Source organism: Trichechus manatus, unplaced genomic scaffold (genome assembly GCF_000243295.1).
Source record: "Trichechus manatus latirostris isolate Lorelei unplaced genomic scaffold, TriManLat1.0 scaffold00131, whole genome shotgun sequence".
In the NCBI taxonomy this organism is placed as follows: Eukaryota; Metazoa; Chordata; class Mammalia; order Sirenia; family Trichechidae; genus Trichechus; species Trichechus manatus.
The window spans coordinates 2,453,380-2,472,732 of record NW_004444067.1 but is presented as its reverse complement, the minus strand read 5'-3'; the positions used below and the strand labels follow the sequence as shown (position 1 = coordinate 2,472,732).

The following is a 19,353-nucleotide window of genomic DNA, read 5'->3' as shown; positions in this document are numbered from 1 at the left end:
GGAGGGCAGGGAAGGAGGTGCTGGCAGGGAAGAAGGAGGAAGAAGGAGGGAGAAGGGCCTCGGCCCCGACGCCCGCGCGGAGAAGGGAGAACTCGGGGCGCGGGGCGAGCGGCGGAGCCCGGGGCGTTCCTGGCGGCTGCGCCCCGCCCCCCGGGCCCGTCCGATCCGCGCCCCGCCCCGGCCCGCCCCCGCAGCCGGCCCGAGTCCGCGTGCCCGGACTCTCCGGGGGCGGTCCGGCCGCCGGGCCAGGCCGCATAAAGCCGCTGGCCAGCTGTCGGAGTGCTCAGTGCGCCGCCGTCCGAGCACGCCACGCCGCCCGCGCCCGGAGTCCCCGCCTCTGTCACCTCTGTCGCCTCTATCCCCGCAGCTGCGGAGCCGGGCGGGCGCCAGGCGCGCAGATATGGGCAGCCGCGCCGGAGTGCGCTGGGCGACCGCGGCGCTGGGCGTCACCGGGTTGCTGTGCGCCGTGCTGGGCGCCGTCATGATCGTGCTGGTCCCCTCGCTCATCGAGCAGCAGGTCCTCAAGGTGGGCGCGGCGCCGGGGGAAGCGGGGTCGGGGCCCTGGGCCCGGGCCCTGAGCACGGGCGACCGGGGCGCACCAGGGGTCGGCTCCCACCGCCCCTGTACCCTCCCGGGACAAGGCTGAGGCTGGGGGCCACGGGGACACCCAGGGGCTTTGCTGGGGACCAGAGCTGGGGAGGCCTGAGTGAGAGACTACCCGGGGCCTGAGCCCTCCATGACCCGGGACTGGCCAGGAGTGTGGCCACTCTGAGTGGCAGTGCTGGCCCCGGAGCCCAGGTGCGAGCTTCCCTCTAGCCGAGCTGGTAAAATTAGCGCCACCATTTGCCTGCTTCCTGTGAGCCCGTCGAGGACAGGAACCTCTTATTCATGTGTGAGACTCACGCGGGTGCCCTGCGCTGAGGGAGGCGCCTGGCACCGAGAGGTGGGTGCTCAGCAGAGCGTCCTCCACGGCCGGAATCTCCCTGCAGAAACCCCTCTCAGAGGCAGAACCTCGGCTCTGTCTACACCTGTCCTTCCCCGGCACTGATGCGGATTGGAATGGATAAGCCGCTTTTCTCCCCCGGATTCCCTCCCAGGCGGGCTCGGCTCACAGCTGCCAGCAGGGCCCTCGGAGCACACGTAGCCCCAGGTCTGCCCTCTGAGCCTAAGCCTGCTCTCCCCTGCCCTTTCAACCGGGGAGACAAACTAAGGCGAGTCAGCTGGCCTTCAGAACCGCAGACTGCCCCTGGGGGCTGGGCAGCCTGCTGGAAAGAGCTTTGAGTTACTAAAGGACAGGGACATTACAAAGAAAAATTCTGCAGCTAAAAGTCTTTCAGAGCTTCGGGGCCACCCAGCGAGCACCTGCAGTGTCCTGGAGGGGAAACTGAGGCTCAGCTGTGTCCAGGATCTTAACAGGACAGCCAGACACAGAGCTGGAGTGGAGATGTGGACATGGTCATGCTAGCTGCCTTCTCTTTTCCCCCGGACCATCCACTGGACCAAGTTTCTTAAGAACAGGGATTGTCTTCATTTCATGTCTGTGTCCCCGGGCCTGGCACAGGACTTGGCACAAGTGGGGCTTGGGGAATGAATGAGTGAGTGAGTGAAGGATGCCTCTGCTTAGACCTGGCAACCACTTCCCGGCACCTGGCTGACATTAAAGATGGGGCAGCATTTGCCCTCTCCCAAGGTCTCTGAGGGAGCAGTTGTCTGAGTCACCTTGGCTGCCTGGTGTCTTCCTTCGACTTTGGTTTTTCAAATTCTGTCCTGTTAGGTCCTGTAATCTGATTGCCAGGACGCCCAGGCCTGCTGATCCGCGGTCACACTGTGTCCCTCTGGGCGGTCTGGTTTTTTGTTTTCACCTCTGATGATGGTGCAGAAACGTGGGCAGGGAACCCTGGGAGTCAAAGGGCTGAGTTTCCCTTTGCTGTGGAGGTGACAGGATGTTTCTGTTAACTTTTTCAAAGCCAACTGTGACAGCTTGATCTCACCCCAAGTTTTTCATGAACTCCCGCTGACTGAGTGGTTTCTGTGATGCTGGGACCACACCGTGTGCATACCTCAAGCACACTCCCTCACCCTACCCCGGGGGCTGTCTCTGGGACTGTCACTCAGTGGCGTAAGCATGGCCTGCCGTGACCCTGTACAAAGACCTGCTTGCCTCTTGCTTTGGGGCTGTGGGGGTGATTGGGGTTTATACTAGATGAAGAATCTTGTCAGCCCAGTAATTCTGGGGCTTATTTCTGGGTGTTTTATTTCTAAGGCTGTTGATCAGGTTTAGGATGTCGGGGGTGGGAGGTCGGGTGGAGGTGGTGTGTGTGTGTGTGTGTGTGTGTGCCTCTTAATCTCTTCCACTCCCCTCTCACTTCCAAAGAGGAAAGCCACATTATCTTCGGTTGTCTTGGAGCTGGGATCTCTGGGTGTGAAGGTGAGCAAGAGCCTCCTAGCAGCCTTGGTTCATACCCCAGAGGTGACTGGGTTTGGGGCCAAGTGGCGTCGGGGCGGCAAGATAGCCCAGCCCAAGCCAGTCATTCCTTGGGCAGCCCAGGATGGAGCTGTGGCCGGGCACCTTCCCGTGTAAGAGGTCTGTGTTCAGGGCACGGAGCCGGCTGGGACACTGGGTAGGGAGGGATGCCTGCCTGTGTTTTTATCGGCTGCGTGTGTCCATGGGCAACTTGACTGGGCAGCCTTGTATTTTATTTTTGTTTTCTAGTGTTTTTTTTTTTTTAATTAGAAAAGTCCATATGTAAAAGACACAAATACTAACTGTTAAAAACATTCAAATAGAGGATAAAAAGAGAAAGTTCCCCCATTTTATCCATTTTATCCCGCTCCTCAGCGGTTACCACCGCCATCACTGTCTATTGTTCTTCTTTTTTTTTAAATTGTACTTTAGTTGGTTTACAGAAGAAACTAGCTTCTCACTGAAGAATGAGTACACATGTTTTGTGACATTGGTTACCAACCCCATGACATGTCAACACTCTCCCCTTCTCAATCTTGGGTTCCCTATTACCAGCTTTCCTGTCCCCTCCTGCCTTCTAGTGCTTGCCCGTGGGCTGGTGTGCCCCTTGAGTCTCATTTTGTTTTATGGGCCTGTCCAATCTTTGGCCGAAGGGTGAACCTGAGGAGTGGCTTCATTACTGAGCTAAAAGGGTGTCCGGGGGCCATACTCTCGGGGTTTCTCCAGTCTCTGTTAGGCCAGTAACTCTGGCCTTCTTTTCTGAGTTAGAATTTTCTTCTACATTTTTCTCCAGCTCTGTCCGGGACCCTCTGTTGTGATCCCAGTCAGAGCAGTCAGTGGTGGTAGCCGGGCACCATCTAGCTGTACTGGACTCCGTCTGGTGGAGGCCGTGGTAGTTGTGGTCCATTAGTCCTTTGGACTAATCTTTCCCTTGTGTCTTTAGTTTTCTTCATTCTCCCTTGCTCCTGGTGTGTGTATTGTTCTTGATCTTTCTTTATACATCACAAGCACATGCGTATACGCATTAATATATATTGCTACATAAATTGAACTATGCTATGTATTAATGTTGTGCAGTTTGCATTTCAGTTCTGTGACGAAAAAAAAACCAAGCTTGTTGCTGTCAAGTCTATTCCTACTCATAGTGACTCTATAGGATAGAGTAGAACTGCCCCAGAGGGTTTCTAAGGAGCGGCTGGTGGATTTGAAGTGCCGACCTTTTGATTGGCAGCTGAGCTTGTAACCACTGCACCACCAGGGATCCATAGAGCTTCAGAAACTTCCATGTCAGAACATACGAATCTTCCATAGTTTTCTTTTTTTTTTTTAACAGCTGTATGGTATTCCTGGGGATGGATATATGCTTATTTATTTAGCTGTTTATCTATTGATTGATGATTTTTTCTGTCATAAACAACAGTAAAGGAATATCCTAATACATGTCTGTCTGTGTGCATGTGTGAATACTTCATAGGACAGATTTCTAGAAGTGGAGTCTCTAGATCAAAAGATATTCTCAGCTTTATTTAGATATAAATCACATACCATATAATTCACTGATTTAAAGTGCATAATTCAGGATTTTTTAGTATATATTCACAGAGTTATGCAACCACCACTACAATCAATTTTAGGACATTTTCATCACCCTGAGAAGAAACCTCATACCCTTTAGCTATCACTCCCAGCTCTCCAATCCCCAACCCTGAAGCTCTAGGCAACCACTAATCTACTTTTTGCCTCTGTAGATTTGCCTGTTCTCAGTTTGAATTTTAATGTTGTTATTGTAAGTTGTTGTTGAGTCGATTCTGACTCATGGCAACCTTATGTATAACGGAATGAAAAGCTGCCCAGTCCTGCACCATGTTCACGATCCTTCATACGTTTGAGTTCATTGTTGCGACTGTTGTATCAATCCATCTCATTGAGGGTTTCCCTCTTTTTCACTGACCTACCTTACCAAACATGATGTCCTTTCTAGCAATTGGTCTTTCCTGATGATGTGTCCAAAGTAAGCAAGTCAAAGCCTCACCACCCTCGCTTCTAAGGAGCGTTCTGGTTGTATTTCTCCTAAGACTGATTTGTTTGTTCTCCTGGCAGTCCACAGTATATTTAGTATTCCTCACCAACACCATAATTCAAATGCATCAATTCTGGTCTCTTCCTTTATGATTGTTCAACTTTCTCATGGTGAGGTGATTGAAAAGACCATGGCTTGGGTGAGGCACGTCTTCGTCATCAAAGTGACATCTTTGCTTTTTAAAACATTAAAGAAGTTTTTTGCAGCAGTTTTGCCCAGTACAGCACATGGTTTAATTTCTTGACTGCTGTTGCTATGGATGTTAATTGTTGATCCAAGTAGAATGAATTTTAATTCTTTCAAGACCTATTATTTTCTGCTTTGAATTTTTATTTTTGATACCACGTGTTTTCATTAATGGGAGCACATTGCATCATTAAGTGTTTAATTTTTTGGTTGGTAATATGGATTTTGAGAAATATTATGTGGAAATACACGATTTGTGGGTGCATATCTAACCCACCAGTCATGGGTGGCGGGCTTTATTGCAGGGCACCTTCCATTTGGGTACATGGGGCACCTCTGGTTTAGCCTAATACCCCCGCTATTTTACTTCAATGAATGTTTCTTTCACCTTTCATTGTTTCACACGTTCCCACTGGAGGGCAGCAAATATTTTCAGTGGGAAAAGAAAAGTCCCAAGAAACCTGAGAGGCAGAAAAAGTGGGTGGGCAAGCCTTATCCCAAGGGTCTTGAAAGTGTTTTGACAGATACTATCAAATTGCCCTTCTGAAAACTCTACCATTTATACTTCAACCAACAGGGTGTGAAAAGACCCATTTCACTCACTCCTTTGCTATCACTGGGGATTGCTGATTTATTATTATTATTCTTTTGTTAATCTGATGGGTTTGATTTACATTTCTCGGGTTGCCGATGAGATTGAGTAGGACAGGATACATTTGGAAACCTGTGTTAGTATCTGGGAGATCAGGGTTCTAGGCTGGCTGTGCTGTTGGGTAGCTGGGACCTCAGGCGAGCTCCTTCACCTCTCTGAGTTGGGTTCTTTCTTCAGCTCTAACCTAGGAGTCACATCTGGCCTGCCACCTGGAGAGATGATGAGGTACAAAGGAGATGATATGGATGTTGAAATGCCCTGGGTGAGCCTGGGTGCTCATTTTAATCTGATAGCAGCTGTGTGAAATAGGTTGAGGGGGTGGTATTTTTCATTCCTACAGACAAGGAAACTGAGGCATAGCAAAGGTCAGAGACTTGCCCAGGTTGGCACAGTTTGTGGCAGTGCTGGGCGGGAGTTCCAATCTCTAGCTCTTGGTCTACCTTTCCTTTCTCAATATACCTGCTCAAAAATAACAACAACAAAAAGATGTTTACTGAGTGGGTTACTTTGCCCTTGATTTTTCCCTCACCCCATGAGGTCACTGCTAAAATTATTACCCCTATTTTTCATTTGACACAGCCAACATGGGGGCAAGTGAAGTCACTGGCCTCGAGTCTCACAGGGAGGCACTGGTGAGGCCAGTGTGACTAGAACTGCTGTTCTTACTCCCTGAGCGGAGTCCCTGGGTGGTGCAAATGGTTAACGAGCTCAGCTGCTAACTAAAAGGTGGGAGGTTCTCATTCACCCAGAGGCCTCTCGGAAGAAAGGCCTGGCAGTCTGCTTCTGAAAACTCAGCCACTAGAAACCCTATGGAGTGCAGTTCTACTGTGACACAGATGGGGTCTCCATGAGTTGGAGTCAGCTGAACAGCAGCTGGTACTGGTTACTCTCTGAGATTTGCCTGCCAAACTAAGAAGCAGCAAAGAGGATGTCACGTGTGCTTGTAGTGTGTGTGTGTGTGTGTGTGTGTGTGTGTGTGTGTGTATTTTCAAGGTTTTGCTGTGACTCCATGGAGGTGCAGTAGGAGGGTTCCCAATTCAAGTCCTCCCCTTTTCCTTCTTTCCCCTGGTCTTGGGCTAGGCCAGGGCATGTATACTGGGGGCAGGGGGAGGCATAATTTAAAAATAAAACTAGTTGCCACCATCAACAAAGTGAACAGACAACCCACAGGATGGGAGAAAATATTTGCAAACCATACATCTGATAAGGGAAATAACCTACTTTTAAAATGGGCAAAGGATCTGAATAGACGAGTGGCAGTTATGTTAATCAGACAGGACTCAATCTACAAGATTAGACTGTGCCTTAAGCAAATTTCTTTTGAGATATAAAAGACAGAATCGAGCAGAAAGACATGGGGATGTCATACCACCAAGAAAGAAGCACCGGGAGCATAGTGAGTCCTTCGGACCTGGGGTACCTGCGTGGAGAAGCTCCCAACTGGGGAAGATTGATGACAAGGACCTTCCTCCAGAACGACAGAGAGAGAAAGCCTTCCCCTAGAGCTGGCCCTCTGAATTTGGACTTCTAGCCTCCTAGACTGTGAGGGAATAAATTTCTCTTCGTTAAAGCCATCCGCTTGTGGTGTTTCTCTTATAGCAGCACTAGGTGACTAAGACAAGATGTTTCTCCAAGGAAGAAATACAAATAGCCAACAAGCACATGAAAAGGTGCTCAGCGTCATTCATCATCCGGGAAACGCGAATCAAAAACAACAGTGAGGCACCACTTCACACCCACTGGGATGTCAAATAAAAAAAGATACAGAATAACGAGTGTTGATGAAGATGTGGAGAAATTGGAACCCTCATCCCTTGCTGGTGGGAATGTAAAATGGTACAGCAGCTTTGGAAACCAGTCTGGCAGTTCCTCAAAAAGTTAAACGTTAGAGTTACAATGTTACCCAGCAATTCTCCTCCAAGGTTACACCCAAGGGAAATGAAAACCTATGCTCACATAAAAGCTTCTACATGAATGTTCATAGCAGCATTATTCACAACAGCCAAAAAGTGCAAACACCCCAATGGCCATCAACTGATGAGTGGATAAACAGAACGTGGTCTGTCCATATAATGGAATATTGTTCAGCCATCAAGAGGAATGAAGTACTGTTAGCTGCTACAACATAAATGAACTTTGAAAACATTAGGCTGCATAAAAGACACCAGTCACAAAAGATCACATATTATCTGATTCCATTCCTTTTCCATGAATTGTCCAGAATCAGAAAATCTGTAGAGACAAAAAATAGAGGAGTGATTATCAGGGGCTGGGGGAGATGAGGGGACCAAGGGGCATTAGCCTAAGGATGTGGTGTTTCTTTTGTGTGTGTGTGTAATATATGTGTATAACACAACACTTGCCAGTTCAGCATTTTTTCAGGTGGATCATTTCATGTTTCATTTTGAGGTAATGAAGATATTTTGAAATTGATTGTGATGGTTACACAATTCTGTGTATATACTAAAAACTATTGAATTGTACACATTAAATAGGTGAGTTTTATGGTGTGTGAATTGTATCTTACTAAAGCTGTCTTAAAAGACAGAAACCAAAAGAAGTTGCTGCGGCTTTTGGTGGGCTTCTCCTCTTCTTCATCTCAGGGATTGGCCGGGGTGTCTGCAGGCCGAGGAGATCCTTGGAGGGATTTCTGTTGGAGAAGCAGATCCTGTAAATTGATTTCATGACCCACTGAAGATGGAGTTTGAGAAGCCCTGCTGTACTGGTCAGGATTCTCTAGAGAAACAGAACCAGTAAAATATGTATACATATTTTAAGGAATTGTAGGGGGCTGATAAGTCCAAAATCCGTAGGTCAGTCAATAGGCTGCAGATTTCTGCAGTCTTGTGTCCCAAAATCAGTAGGTCAGGCGTCGAGAAGAGGGAAGAATAAGGGAATTCTGTAAAAATGTCTATCTGTAGTCTGGAGGCAGAATACACCCTAGTGGAAACTCCCTTTTTTGCGTTTAAGGCCTTCAACTGACTGGATGAGACCCACCCACATATGGTGGGTAATTTGCTTTACTTAAGGCCGATTGGTATAATCACATGTAACTACTTCACAGCATGTCATACTGTGGTGGCTTGCATGTTGCTGTGATGCTGGAAGCTATGCCACCAGTGTTTCAAATACCAGTAAGGTCACCCATGGTGGACAGGTTTTCATGGCGCTTCCAGACTAAGATAGACTAGAAAGAAAGGCCTGGCAATCTACTTCCCAACAACTAGCCAGTGCAAAACCTGCATCACAGCATTGTGTTTGGTGAAGTCGAGGGCCAGCAAGGGTGAGGGATACCCTTGGTGAGAGAGATTAGCACAGTGGCCGTAAATTAGTATTCTTTATTTGTAATGGGTTAGTATTAAACCAAAACCATTGCCGTTCAGTGGATTCCAACTCATAGAAATCCTATAGCAACCCTATAGGAAAGAGCAGAACAGCTCTGTAGGGTTCCCAAAGCTATAATCTTTACAGGAGCAGACTGCCACATCTTTCTCCTGCAGAGCGGCTGGTGAGTTCATACCGATGACCTTAACCACTGCACCGTCAGGGCTGCTGGGTTAATGTTACTGTTAGGTGCCATGGAATCGGTCCCAAGTCGTATGACCTTATGCACAACAGAACGAAATGCCGCCTGGTCTTGCACCATCCTCACATGGGTTGCTATGTGGCAGCCACTGTGTCAGTCCATCTCGTTGAGGGTCTTCCTCCTTTTTGCTGACCTTCTACTTTACCAAGCATGATGTCCCTCTCCAGGGACTTCATGGGTTAATTTACTGTATGTAAAAGTACAGAAAATGGTGTGGAAGGATGCATAGCAGACTGACAGAAGTGATCAAGGGGAGAGGGGAGGGACTGAGGGTGTGGGCAAAGGAGACACATTTCTATTTTTTTTAAACAAAGGGAATGTATTCATGTATTATGTGTTTAATTGATAATTAGTAATGAATGATGATGGTTGCACAACACGATGAGTGTCATTAATGTCACTGAATTGTACACGTAAAAAAAGTTGAAATGGCAAATTTTTGTTATTTTTTTTATCACATATACAAACAAATTAGTAATGAAAAGATACATCGGTTTCCTCAAAGGATCGCATGAATTAGACACAAAAATAGCGGAGGAGCCCCCGTGCTAAGAGGTCCTGGGGGAGAAGAAGCAAGACTCATTTCTCTTTCCCCTCACAGGTGGGGTTGGATGGGACGTGTTCACCAAATGGGCTAAGGGGCATAATCACGAACGCCACTGTGTCCGGCCACGGAGGACACCTTTGCGAAGGTCGTCTCGTTTAGTCTTGGGGAGTCCTGTGACACACGTCACTTTGTCGTCATTGACAGCCGAGGAAACAAGGTGAAGAGAGGAATTTGCCCCAAGTGACCCTGCTGGGTGTGTGTGTGTGTGTGTGAGACAGAATGTCCTAGAGGCAAACCCCTGAGGATGAGGACTCTGGGATCCACTGTTTGGAATGAGGCTGGTGCACGGTGGCCCTCCAGTATCTGAATGACTAATGGAAGGTGTGGTCCCAGGGGCTTGCTTTCAAGGGTTGCAGGGAAAGGGACTTGTCTGCCAGGCCGCCATGCGCGAGGACGGCTTCCAGGGCTTCTCCCGTGTCCAGGAGGGGTGTGGACTCCCCTCTGCTCTCTTTACGTCGGTTTTCGACTGCAGTCGGCCTTGAGGGCTTTATCCGTTAGTTTTTCCAGCCCAAAAGCCTAGCTCCGTCTGTGTTTCCCATCTCAATAAATAGCACCTCTGCTTACTCACCCTGGTGCAGAAGTGAAAACCATGGGTTGTCCTGGACTCCACCCTTTTCCTGATATCCTATATCTGGTCCATCAGCAAATCCCATCGGCTCTACCTTCAAACCAGATCCTGAATCGGACCCCTTGTCAACATCTCTACTGCTACGGCTCCCCCGTCTCCTGCTGGGACGGGTGCAGTAGACTCATCCTTGGTCCCTTGTCCCTCTGTACACAGCCAGATGGATCCTGTTAGAATACTGATCCGATTGGGTCCCTCTTTGCTCAAAGCCTTCCCATGTTCCCAAGGCCCCATCTCACCCCAGGTGAAGAACACCAGAGTCTTGTGAGTGGCCTGAAGGCCTTCATGGTCTCGTCCTCCTTCCCTCTCTCACCTCAACCCCTGTCAGCCCCCTACCCCTCACTCCTTATGGCCACACTCGTCTCCGATGGCCCTTGAGCTCCCCAAGCCTGGTCCCACCTCAGAGTCTCTGGCTTGCCTTCCGCTCTGCCTGAAAGGCTCATCCCCTAAATATGTGTGCGTCATCCCTCACCTCTCTAAAAATCCCCCTCCCCCCATTATGTTCTAGGAAACCCTGGTGGCGCAGTGGTTAAGAGCTCAGCTGCTAACCAAAAGGTCAGCAGTTCAAAACCACCAGCCGCTCCTTGGAAACCCTACGGGGCAGTTCTACTCTGTCCTGTAGGGTCGCTATGAGTCAGTATCAACTTGATAGCCACGGGTGACAGGTGTTATGTTGTATATTTATTTGTGCATTCTTTTTTTTCTCTAACAAGCAAGGACCTTCCTCTGGGAGGGGGCTTCACCTGAGGAACCCCGCAGCACCTGGGCTCACGGCAGCTCCTGAACACCAGTAGGGTGTTGGAATGCACTGGGCAGCCAGTGCTTTGAGGCCAGGTTGTTTCTCCCCCACCCCACACCCCACCTGAGCCTCCTCGTCCCTGGGGACATCACATCCTTCTCTGAGCTGCTTTGTGTCCTTTGACAGGTGTCCTTTACCTGTTAGTTAACGCTTTCCTGGGTGAAATTTGTTTTTGGAATTTTTTGGTGACGCCATGTTTATTCACTAATGGACTGGATGCTGAATCATTGCTTGTTGGTGGTTTTTTACTATTTGAAGAAACCGGGTGCTAACTGCAAGGAGGCCATAGTGGTCCCCGGTTCCATGAAGTGGGTCACACGCAGCACTTCCCATGGCCCAGCAAATGCGTCACAAACTGTTATTCCCCCAAAAATAACTCGTTTACTTGAATATTTCCAAATGTCGGTAACCGTACCTTCCCAATAACACAAAGGAAATAGTAAACATACTTGCAAGCCTTATCTCGCCATACAGGAGCCAGAAGTCACAGAAGTTTCACACGCTCGCTCCTCTGGGAAGCATCCTCTCGTGCGAATGGCTCGCAACACTCAAACGTGGCGCAGACCAGTTTCCTTGTTTTTAGGCAGCTGCACCGGTATCTGCCACGAGACCAGAGTGTACTAAAGTGGCTCAAATGTCTGCCAGTAAACCTCCAGGGGCAGAAAATGTAGCAGGAATATACATGTGCCAGCGCTTGGTAAAGAGTTAAAGGTGGGGGTTGACACCGGACACTGTTCTAGGTGTTGTACAAGCATCAGCTCGTGTAATTTAGTATCTAAATCGCTACTGTTGCCTCTGTTTTACAGAGGGAAAGGGAAACACAGAGAGGTTAAGTTACTTGCCCCAGGTCACACAGCTCAGATGTGGCAGAGCCAGAATTTCAACCCAGGGAGCCAGAATTTCAACCCAGGGAGCCAGACTCCAAAGCCGGTGCTCTTGACTGCCGTGCTGGGCTGCCCCTGGAGACCATAACTTTCTGCTCAAGGTATTTCTGAGCCTCTGTACTTGATATTTGGAGGCAGGGCAGGGGTGCCTCCCAAATTCTCTTCTTGGAATGGCCTTTCTCTTTCTCTGCACTGCCAGCGGCCTTTCTCCTTATAATCACCCCCCAAGAAATTGCTGGCAGCCTTCCCTCCTATGCCTCCCTTTCTGGAGCCCTTTGATAGGCCCAGGGGCACTTTCCAAAGTCAGATGTGGAAACAAGCTTGGAGGAGGTGGCCTTCTTCTGGGGGACCCAGTGACCCTCCCCAGGCTGGGCTGCCCACGTGTCCCATAGGGTGTGCTCAGCCAGCCTTGCGCCCTGGACAGACCCCTGATGCTGGGGCTCGAGAAAGCCCCAGGGCCAAGTCTCGGAGGGTGTCCGGCTTCAAGGAATGGCTGGCTGCTGACACTGGCCCCCTGGATGTTGCCTCCAGAACCCTCCATGTCTGGGCCCCAGCACCAGCCTCAGAACTTGTCAGGGGCCCGGACTGGGGGTGGGAAGCTCCCTTCTCAGAGTGCGAGGGGCGGGGGGGGGGGCATGGGTGTGTTGGCCTTCTTCCTCTTTCCTGCCTTCCCACTTCCTGTTCCTTCGTCCACGTGCGAGGGTCCACTTCTACTTATGCTTTGGCGACAGCTGAAAACACATGTCAGTTTTCAGTTTCCCTGAGTCTAGTTTATTTTTGTGTCTCTCTTTGCTCTGGGTGAATCTGCTTCTGGCTTCACCAGTGTGCATATGTTTGTGTGTATGTGCGTGCACACGTGTGTGTCGATGTGTCCCCGCTGCTACCTGGCTCTCCCGAGGCCCTGGGCTCTTCCCATTCCGTGAACCACCCCTTCTGGAACGCCAAGTACTAGCGGTGCCTCCGCGCCGTGATCCAGTCTGGATTAACCAGAACGTGGTTCAGCAGGAATGCTCAGCTACCCAGAATCTTCAGCCTGGTGCTCAGTTTCTAGAAAAAAGATGCAGAACTGAGCGGTGTGGAGGGCTTGCTGAATAAAAGGGTTTTCTTTCTCGGAGAAGTCCTGCTCTCGGCGGAGATTTGGCACAGGCGTCCACATTGGCTCTCGGTGTCTGTGGGTCCTGGGCTGGGGTTGTTAGTGTCCGTGGTCCGCAAGAGAGAGGAGCCTGGGGTTATGAGCCCCTGCCCCCAAGGCTGGGGGTGTCGGGGTATTCCAGAGAGGTTTCAGCCCCAGGGAGTGCCGGAGGAAGTGTTTCTGGTTCATAATGTTATAACAAGACAATTCAGTGAGGGAGCATTTCACCCACGCCTTCTGGTCCATGAGGGTCTCACGGTTTCAGCACCAAGCACACAGCTGTTGTGCAGAGAGTTGACTGCTCTGGCTTGGCCACAAATTAAAGGCAGAGAGAGAGAGAGAAGCCCTCTTACCTCATCTCCCTTCGCCTCACTCAAACGTGACCTTGGCCTCCACTGGCCAGAGCTGCAATGCAAAAAGAAACAAAAACAACACAAAAGGGTTCATTTTTGCTTTGGAGCCGTGAAGGGCCTGGGAGCTGGCAATTTACTGGGTGTGTGTGGGGTGGGGGTGGGGAGTGACGTCGTAACCCTGGGGTGAGATTTGAGACCCGTCTGCTCAGAACCTCACTGCCCGGGGGGCATGGCTGTCTGCAATTTCTCCTCTCCTTCCCCCTCCCTCCGCCTGCCGAGCTTCATCCTGCCCACTGGTTGCCTCGTGCTGGTCCAGGGAAGGAACAGGAGTGGTCTGACCCTTGTTCACTTCCTGGCATTTGGCCTGATCCTTGATTCCTTCCTGGCATTTGGGAGAAGTTCCTTCCGCCTTCCCTAGGAGCCTTGAGAAGGGCCCTGGAGACCACTTGAGTGTCTGGTCTCTTGGTTTCCTGCCTGCCTCGCTGGCGGTGGCACTGGGCCTCGTCTGCTGGGGGCTCCTTACCCCCATGATGTCTTGCTGTTGGATGTTGCAGGGCGCGGGCCTCAGAGCTCATTTCCACGCTGGCTTGCTCCCTGGGTGATGGCATCCCATCCTGCTTGCAGTGCCAACTTTGTTCCAGCCACTCTCACATTGGGGTGCCCAGCCCAAACCTTTCCCCTGAACTCCATACGTGGACCTGTGGCTTACAAGGCCTTTTTTCATCAGCCCTGCCTCCATTAACTCTTAGCACGTTCACCTGCTCCGGGCTCAAGAGTCTTCCTTTTCCTCCAATGTGCCAGGTTCTTTCCTGCCTCAGGGCCTTTGCACGTGCTGTTCCTTCTGCCTTTCCTCCCCTGGCTCTTCTCACGCCTGGTTCCGCTTTTACTTTTCTGCCCAGATGTGACCTCTTGAAGAAGCTATCCCCTGAACACAGTGACCTTGTCACTTGCTTGTGCACTGTGCTGTCCACAAGGACAAGGGTCTTGTCTGTCTTGTTCATGACTGTTTCCCATATTTGGGGACCCTTGTCCAGCTCAGAGACCTGGCTTGGGTGGGACCTTGGGCTGAGGCAGGGAGAGGATCCCAGCAGGGGTCTTCAAAAACATGGAGTTTGGAGTCAGACTCCCTGGGTTCAAATAGTGGCCCTTCTACTTGTCTGTGTGACTGGGGGCAAGTTTCCCCGTTTGTAAAATGGGGACGATGACGTGCCTGCCTCAGAAAACCAAAACCAAACCCGTTGCCGTCGAGTTGATTCTGACTCATAGCGACCTTATAGGGTGGAGTAGAACTGCCCCATAGGGTTTCCAAGGAGCACCTGGTGGATTTGAACTGCCGACCTTTTGGTAAGCTGCCGTAGCTCTTAACCACTACGCCACCAGGTTTTCCGCCTACCTCATAAGGTGGTAAAAAACCAAAACTCAAAACCCGTTGCCATCGAGTCGATTCTGAGCATAGCGATCCTAGAGGATAGCGTAGAACTGCCCCATAGAGTTTCCAAGGAGTGGCTGCTGGATTCAAACTGCTGACCTTTTGGTTGGCAGCCATATCAGTTAACCACTGAGCCACTCGGACTCCCATAGGGTGGTGGCGAGGGTTAAATGAGGTCTTACACGTAAAGCGCTCAGAACAGTGCCTTGTGCAAGACAGCATGAAGGAGTCTAGGCCTCTGGGGTGCCACAGGAGCGTGTGACTTCCCGGCTCATGGATTCAGGGCCTGAGACTTAATAAGCCCTATTCTGGATTACAGTGATTTATCTGACTCCAGTGACTAGGCAATTCCTCTGGCTGAGCACTGGTGTTTTCTGATTGACCCTCCCTGCCCCAGTACGCAGGCAGAGTGGCCGGGAGGGAGGCAGGGCTGCAGGTTTAGAAAGATGTCATCAGGCTGGCAGTGGGCAAAGCCAGCAGCCAGGAGCCTAGGGCCAGCATGTTGGTCCTAGCTGGGGGGCCTGCATGGGCTGAGGGGCTTTCCGCCCTGCTGCATTTCAGCCTCCGTCCAGCATTTGAAGCAGAACCGTTGGTGCTTCACTTCCTCTCCTCACCAGCAGAGACCGTGTGAGGCTGGAGTTGGGAGGTGATCTCACTCAGGACAGCGTCGAGGAGGGGGCATTTAATTCATGCAAAGCCATCTGCCTGCACCCACCTAATAAAAGCAAAACTGCAGTGATGCCCACAGGTCTAGGTAGTTGGGGTCGGCGGGAGAGGACAGGGAGCGCCCTGGGGTCCCAACCTCCTCCTGTGGGCCCGCCAGGGGCGCTGGGAGAGCTGAGTGCTCTTCTGGAGTTAAGAGTAATTAGAGAATATTCCCAGTGGGGAACCAGTCCTTGGCTCTGATTGGCGGGGCTTAGGTCACATGCACATGTCTGAGCCAATCACGATAGCTCTAGAAATGGACTGCTGTTCTTGGTCAGGTTTAGGTCACTTGCCCATCGTTAGAGCTGAGGAGGGAGGCTCTTCCCCTCTAAACCACTAGGACTGAGGTGGGGTGGGGTGTCTCCCTAAAAGAAAGCTGAGGGGCTGTTAGCAGAAGGAGGAAGGGGTGACAAGCAGCCAAATGGTGATAGGCCCGTTTGCCCTAAAATAGCTTCCCTACTTCATCCACACATCGCCTCTCACTCTGTTACAGTATTAGAGATTATTTTGTTTGAATATGTAGTCAGGAATTCTTGAGATGGTACCTTTTCAGCTGATTGTTTTTATCAGAGAAGGTTTCATAAACCCTCTGACATTAGATCTGGAACTTGGGTGTCGTTCAGTTCCATCTTTTATTTTTCCTTGGAGGAAATAAAAACCTAGAGGGGAGCTGGTTAGTGTTGGCAGAGCAGACTGTTCCAGGTTCCCTTGGGAAGTGGGACGTGGGCAGAGGAGGCCAGAAGGGATGGGGAGCAGGGCTTGGAAGGGGCCTGGGAAGGTGCAGGGGAAGCTGTTAACTAGTGTCCTTTAGGCAGAAAGTCCCCAAGGTCCTGCGTGCACCCCTGCCCACCCACATCCCGGCAGCAGAACTGGGAGGAGGTGTCAGGGCTGGAGTGTGCCACAGTTCAAGCCTTGACCCCCGCGGGCGGAGGCTCCCGGGGTGTGCACTGGGGGAAGGCGGGGGCAGGAGGGATGAGCTGGATCCTGTCAGGGCACGGAGGCAGAGGAGTGGATCTGGAGTCGTGGCCAGAAGGTATATTCTGCAGTGTGCCCCAGCACGCATCTCGGCAAGTGCCCAGACAAAACACCAGTAGCCTTCTGGCCCTTGCCACCCAGCCCGGGGCAGACTCTTGTTCAACTGGGACAGTGTGGAGGCGGCAGCTCGCATCCCCGGTGTGTACGGAGGTGTTCTCCGGGACCTGTGTCCCAGGACGACCCTCTGGGAGCACCTCCTTCTGGCTGAGAGAGTGCCCTGGTGCCCACGTGGGTACCTGCCACTCGGGTGAGAGGCCGTGGGGCGCTGGACGGTGGTGCCAAAAAGGGAGGCTCTGGGTGTCACCATTGAAGGCCCAGGCTGAGTGTTCAAGTTCCCAGGCTTCTCTCTGCCCCTTGGCAGGATCCTGGCATTCAGGAGCCTGAGTGGGCCCAAGCACGTGGACTTTGGAGCATACAGCCTCAGTTCGAATCCTGCCTCTGCCACTTACTGGCTGTGTGCCTTTGGGCAAGTGTCTTAGTTATCTGGAGCTGTGTCTTAGTCACCTAGTACTGCTCTAACAGAAATACCACAAGTGGATGGCTTTAATAAAGAGAAATTTATTCTTTCACACTTTAGGAGGCTACAAGTCCGAATTCTGGGTGCCGATTCCAGGGGAAGGCTTTCTCTCTCTGTAGGCTCTGGGGGAAGGTCCTTGTCATCAATCTTCCCTGGTCTAGGAGCTTCTCAGCAGGGGGACCCTGGGTCCAAAGGACATGCTGTTCTCCTGGCTCTTGTTTCTTGGTGGTATGAGGTCCCCATGTCTCTCTGCTGGCTTCTTTCTTTTATATCTCAAAAGAAATTGACTTAAAACACAACCTAATCGTGTAGATTTTATCCTGCCTCATTAACATAACTGCCTCTAATCCTGCCTCATTAACATCACAGAGGTAGGATTTACAACACATAGGTGGACAATCACACAATACTGGGAATCATGGCCTAGCCAAGTTGACAGATATTTTTAGGGAACACAATTCAATACATGACAGCAAGTTACTCAACCTCTCTGTGCGTTATTTCCTCATCTGTGAAATGCGGTAAAAGTATGTCCTGTTTGGGCAGTTGTGAAGGTGGAGGAGTTGGCATACGTAAAACAGAGTAGCTTGGCCGATGTGTTACATAAGCGTTTGCTGTTGTTATTATCTTAACCTATGGATGGATACACAGAGAAAAGGGGTACTTTGTCATCGCTTTACTGAATAGAACCACACTGCACGCTGCCCTGCGTCTTGCTTTCCTCACTCTGTCAGCTCTTGTCAAAATCCTCTGCAGTGTCCTCGGAGCTCCTATTGATTAAATAAGTGGTGTGAATACCCCAAGGTGTGGCTGCACTTCAGTGAGGTCATCATTCCCATAAGGGAGCTTTCAAACTTGTAAAACCATTCACAAGGCGGCCCAGAGTGTTCTTTCTAACCCTACATTTTTATTTACAAACAAATTTTATTTTGCAAAAATGGCAAGAACAGTACAACAAACTTCTGCATACCTCTGCCAAGGAGCCCTGGTGGTACAGTGGTTAAGTGCTAGGCTGCAAACCGAAAGGTTGGGCTTTGAACCCGCCAGAGGCTCCGAGGGAGAAAAGACCTGGTGATCTGTTCTCGTAAATATTAACCAAAACCCGTTGCCTTCCAGTTGACTCTGACTCATAGTGATTCTACAAGACAGAGTAGAACTGCCCCATAAGGGTTTCCAAGGAGCAGCTGGTGGGTCGAACTGCTGACCTTTTGGTTAGCAGTTAAGCTCTTAACCACTGCACCATCAAGGCTCCTTTGTAAAGATTACAGCCTAGAAAGCCCTTTGGGGTAGCTGTACTCTGTCACATGGGGTCGCTGTGAGTCAGAATCAACTTGGCAGCACGCAACAACCTGCCTCTACCTGGGGGCCCCCATTGTTGACAACTGGCCGCGTTTGCTTTCTCTCACTCTTTCTCATTCTCTCTCTTGCTGCTGAGCCATTTGACAGTGACTTCCTGGTCTCATGACATCTCACCCCTGAATAGCTCCGCCAGCAATGTCGTAAGAACGAGGACCTTCTCCATAAGCACAGACCATGGCCATGCAGGAAAGTTCCCAGGGCTTCAGTTCTTTGATCTAACAGCCGGTCGACATTCACAACCCTTCACTGTCTCCGTATAGCCCTTCATAGCGGTTTGTTATTTTTCTTTTTAACAAATGTATTGTGATGAATATGTATGTGACAAAATATTTGCCATCTCAACATTTTTTTAAAATTTTTTTTATCGTACTTTAGGTGAAGGTTTACATAACAAATACTTTCTCGTGACACAGTATGCATATTGTTTTATGACACTGGTTAACAAACCCACAACATGTCAATATTCTCCCTTCTTGACCTCGGAGGACCTTTTTTCTTTTTTGGTGAAAATATACATAGCCAAAGATACACCATTTCAAAAATGTCTACATGTAAAATTCAGTGACATTGATTACGTTCTTCCAGTTCTGCTGCTATTTTCACTATCCTTTTCCAAATTATTCCATCACCATTATCTTCAACTCATTGCCCCCTAGACTTGCCATCAAACCTTTTGAGTTGCTGTTGTCTATTTGATCTCATATAGGTAATTCTTTTTTTGTGTGTGCTTTAGATGAAGGTTTACAGAACAGAATAGTTTCTCATTAAACAGTTAGTACACATATTGCCCTATGACAATGGTTAACAACCCCAATACATGTCAACACTGTCCTTTCTCAACCTTTGGTTCCCTATCACCAGCTTTCCTGTCCCCTCCTGCCTTCTAGTCCTTGTCCCTGGACTGCTGTGCCTCATTAGTCCCGTTTTGTTTTATGGGGCT

General features: G+C 50.1%; 1 protein-coding gene across 1 annotated transcript in view; it reads left to right on the top strand.

Annotated features, from left to right (window-relative positions):
* The first annotated feature begins 400 nt into the window (after window positions 1–400).
* Window positions 401–19,353, top strand: part of SCARB1 (scavenger receptor class B member 1) — an 85,886-nt gene continuing 66,933 nt past the window's right edge. Inside the window, exon 1 of the mRNA XM_023739269.1 lies at window positions 401–526. Within this exon, the coding sequence (XP_023595037.1) occupies window positions 401–526 (126 nt within the window). The remainder of the gene's footprint in view (window positions 527–19,353) is intronic.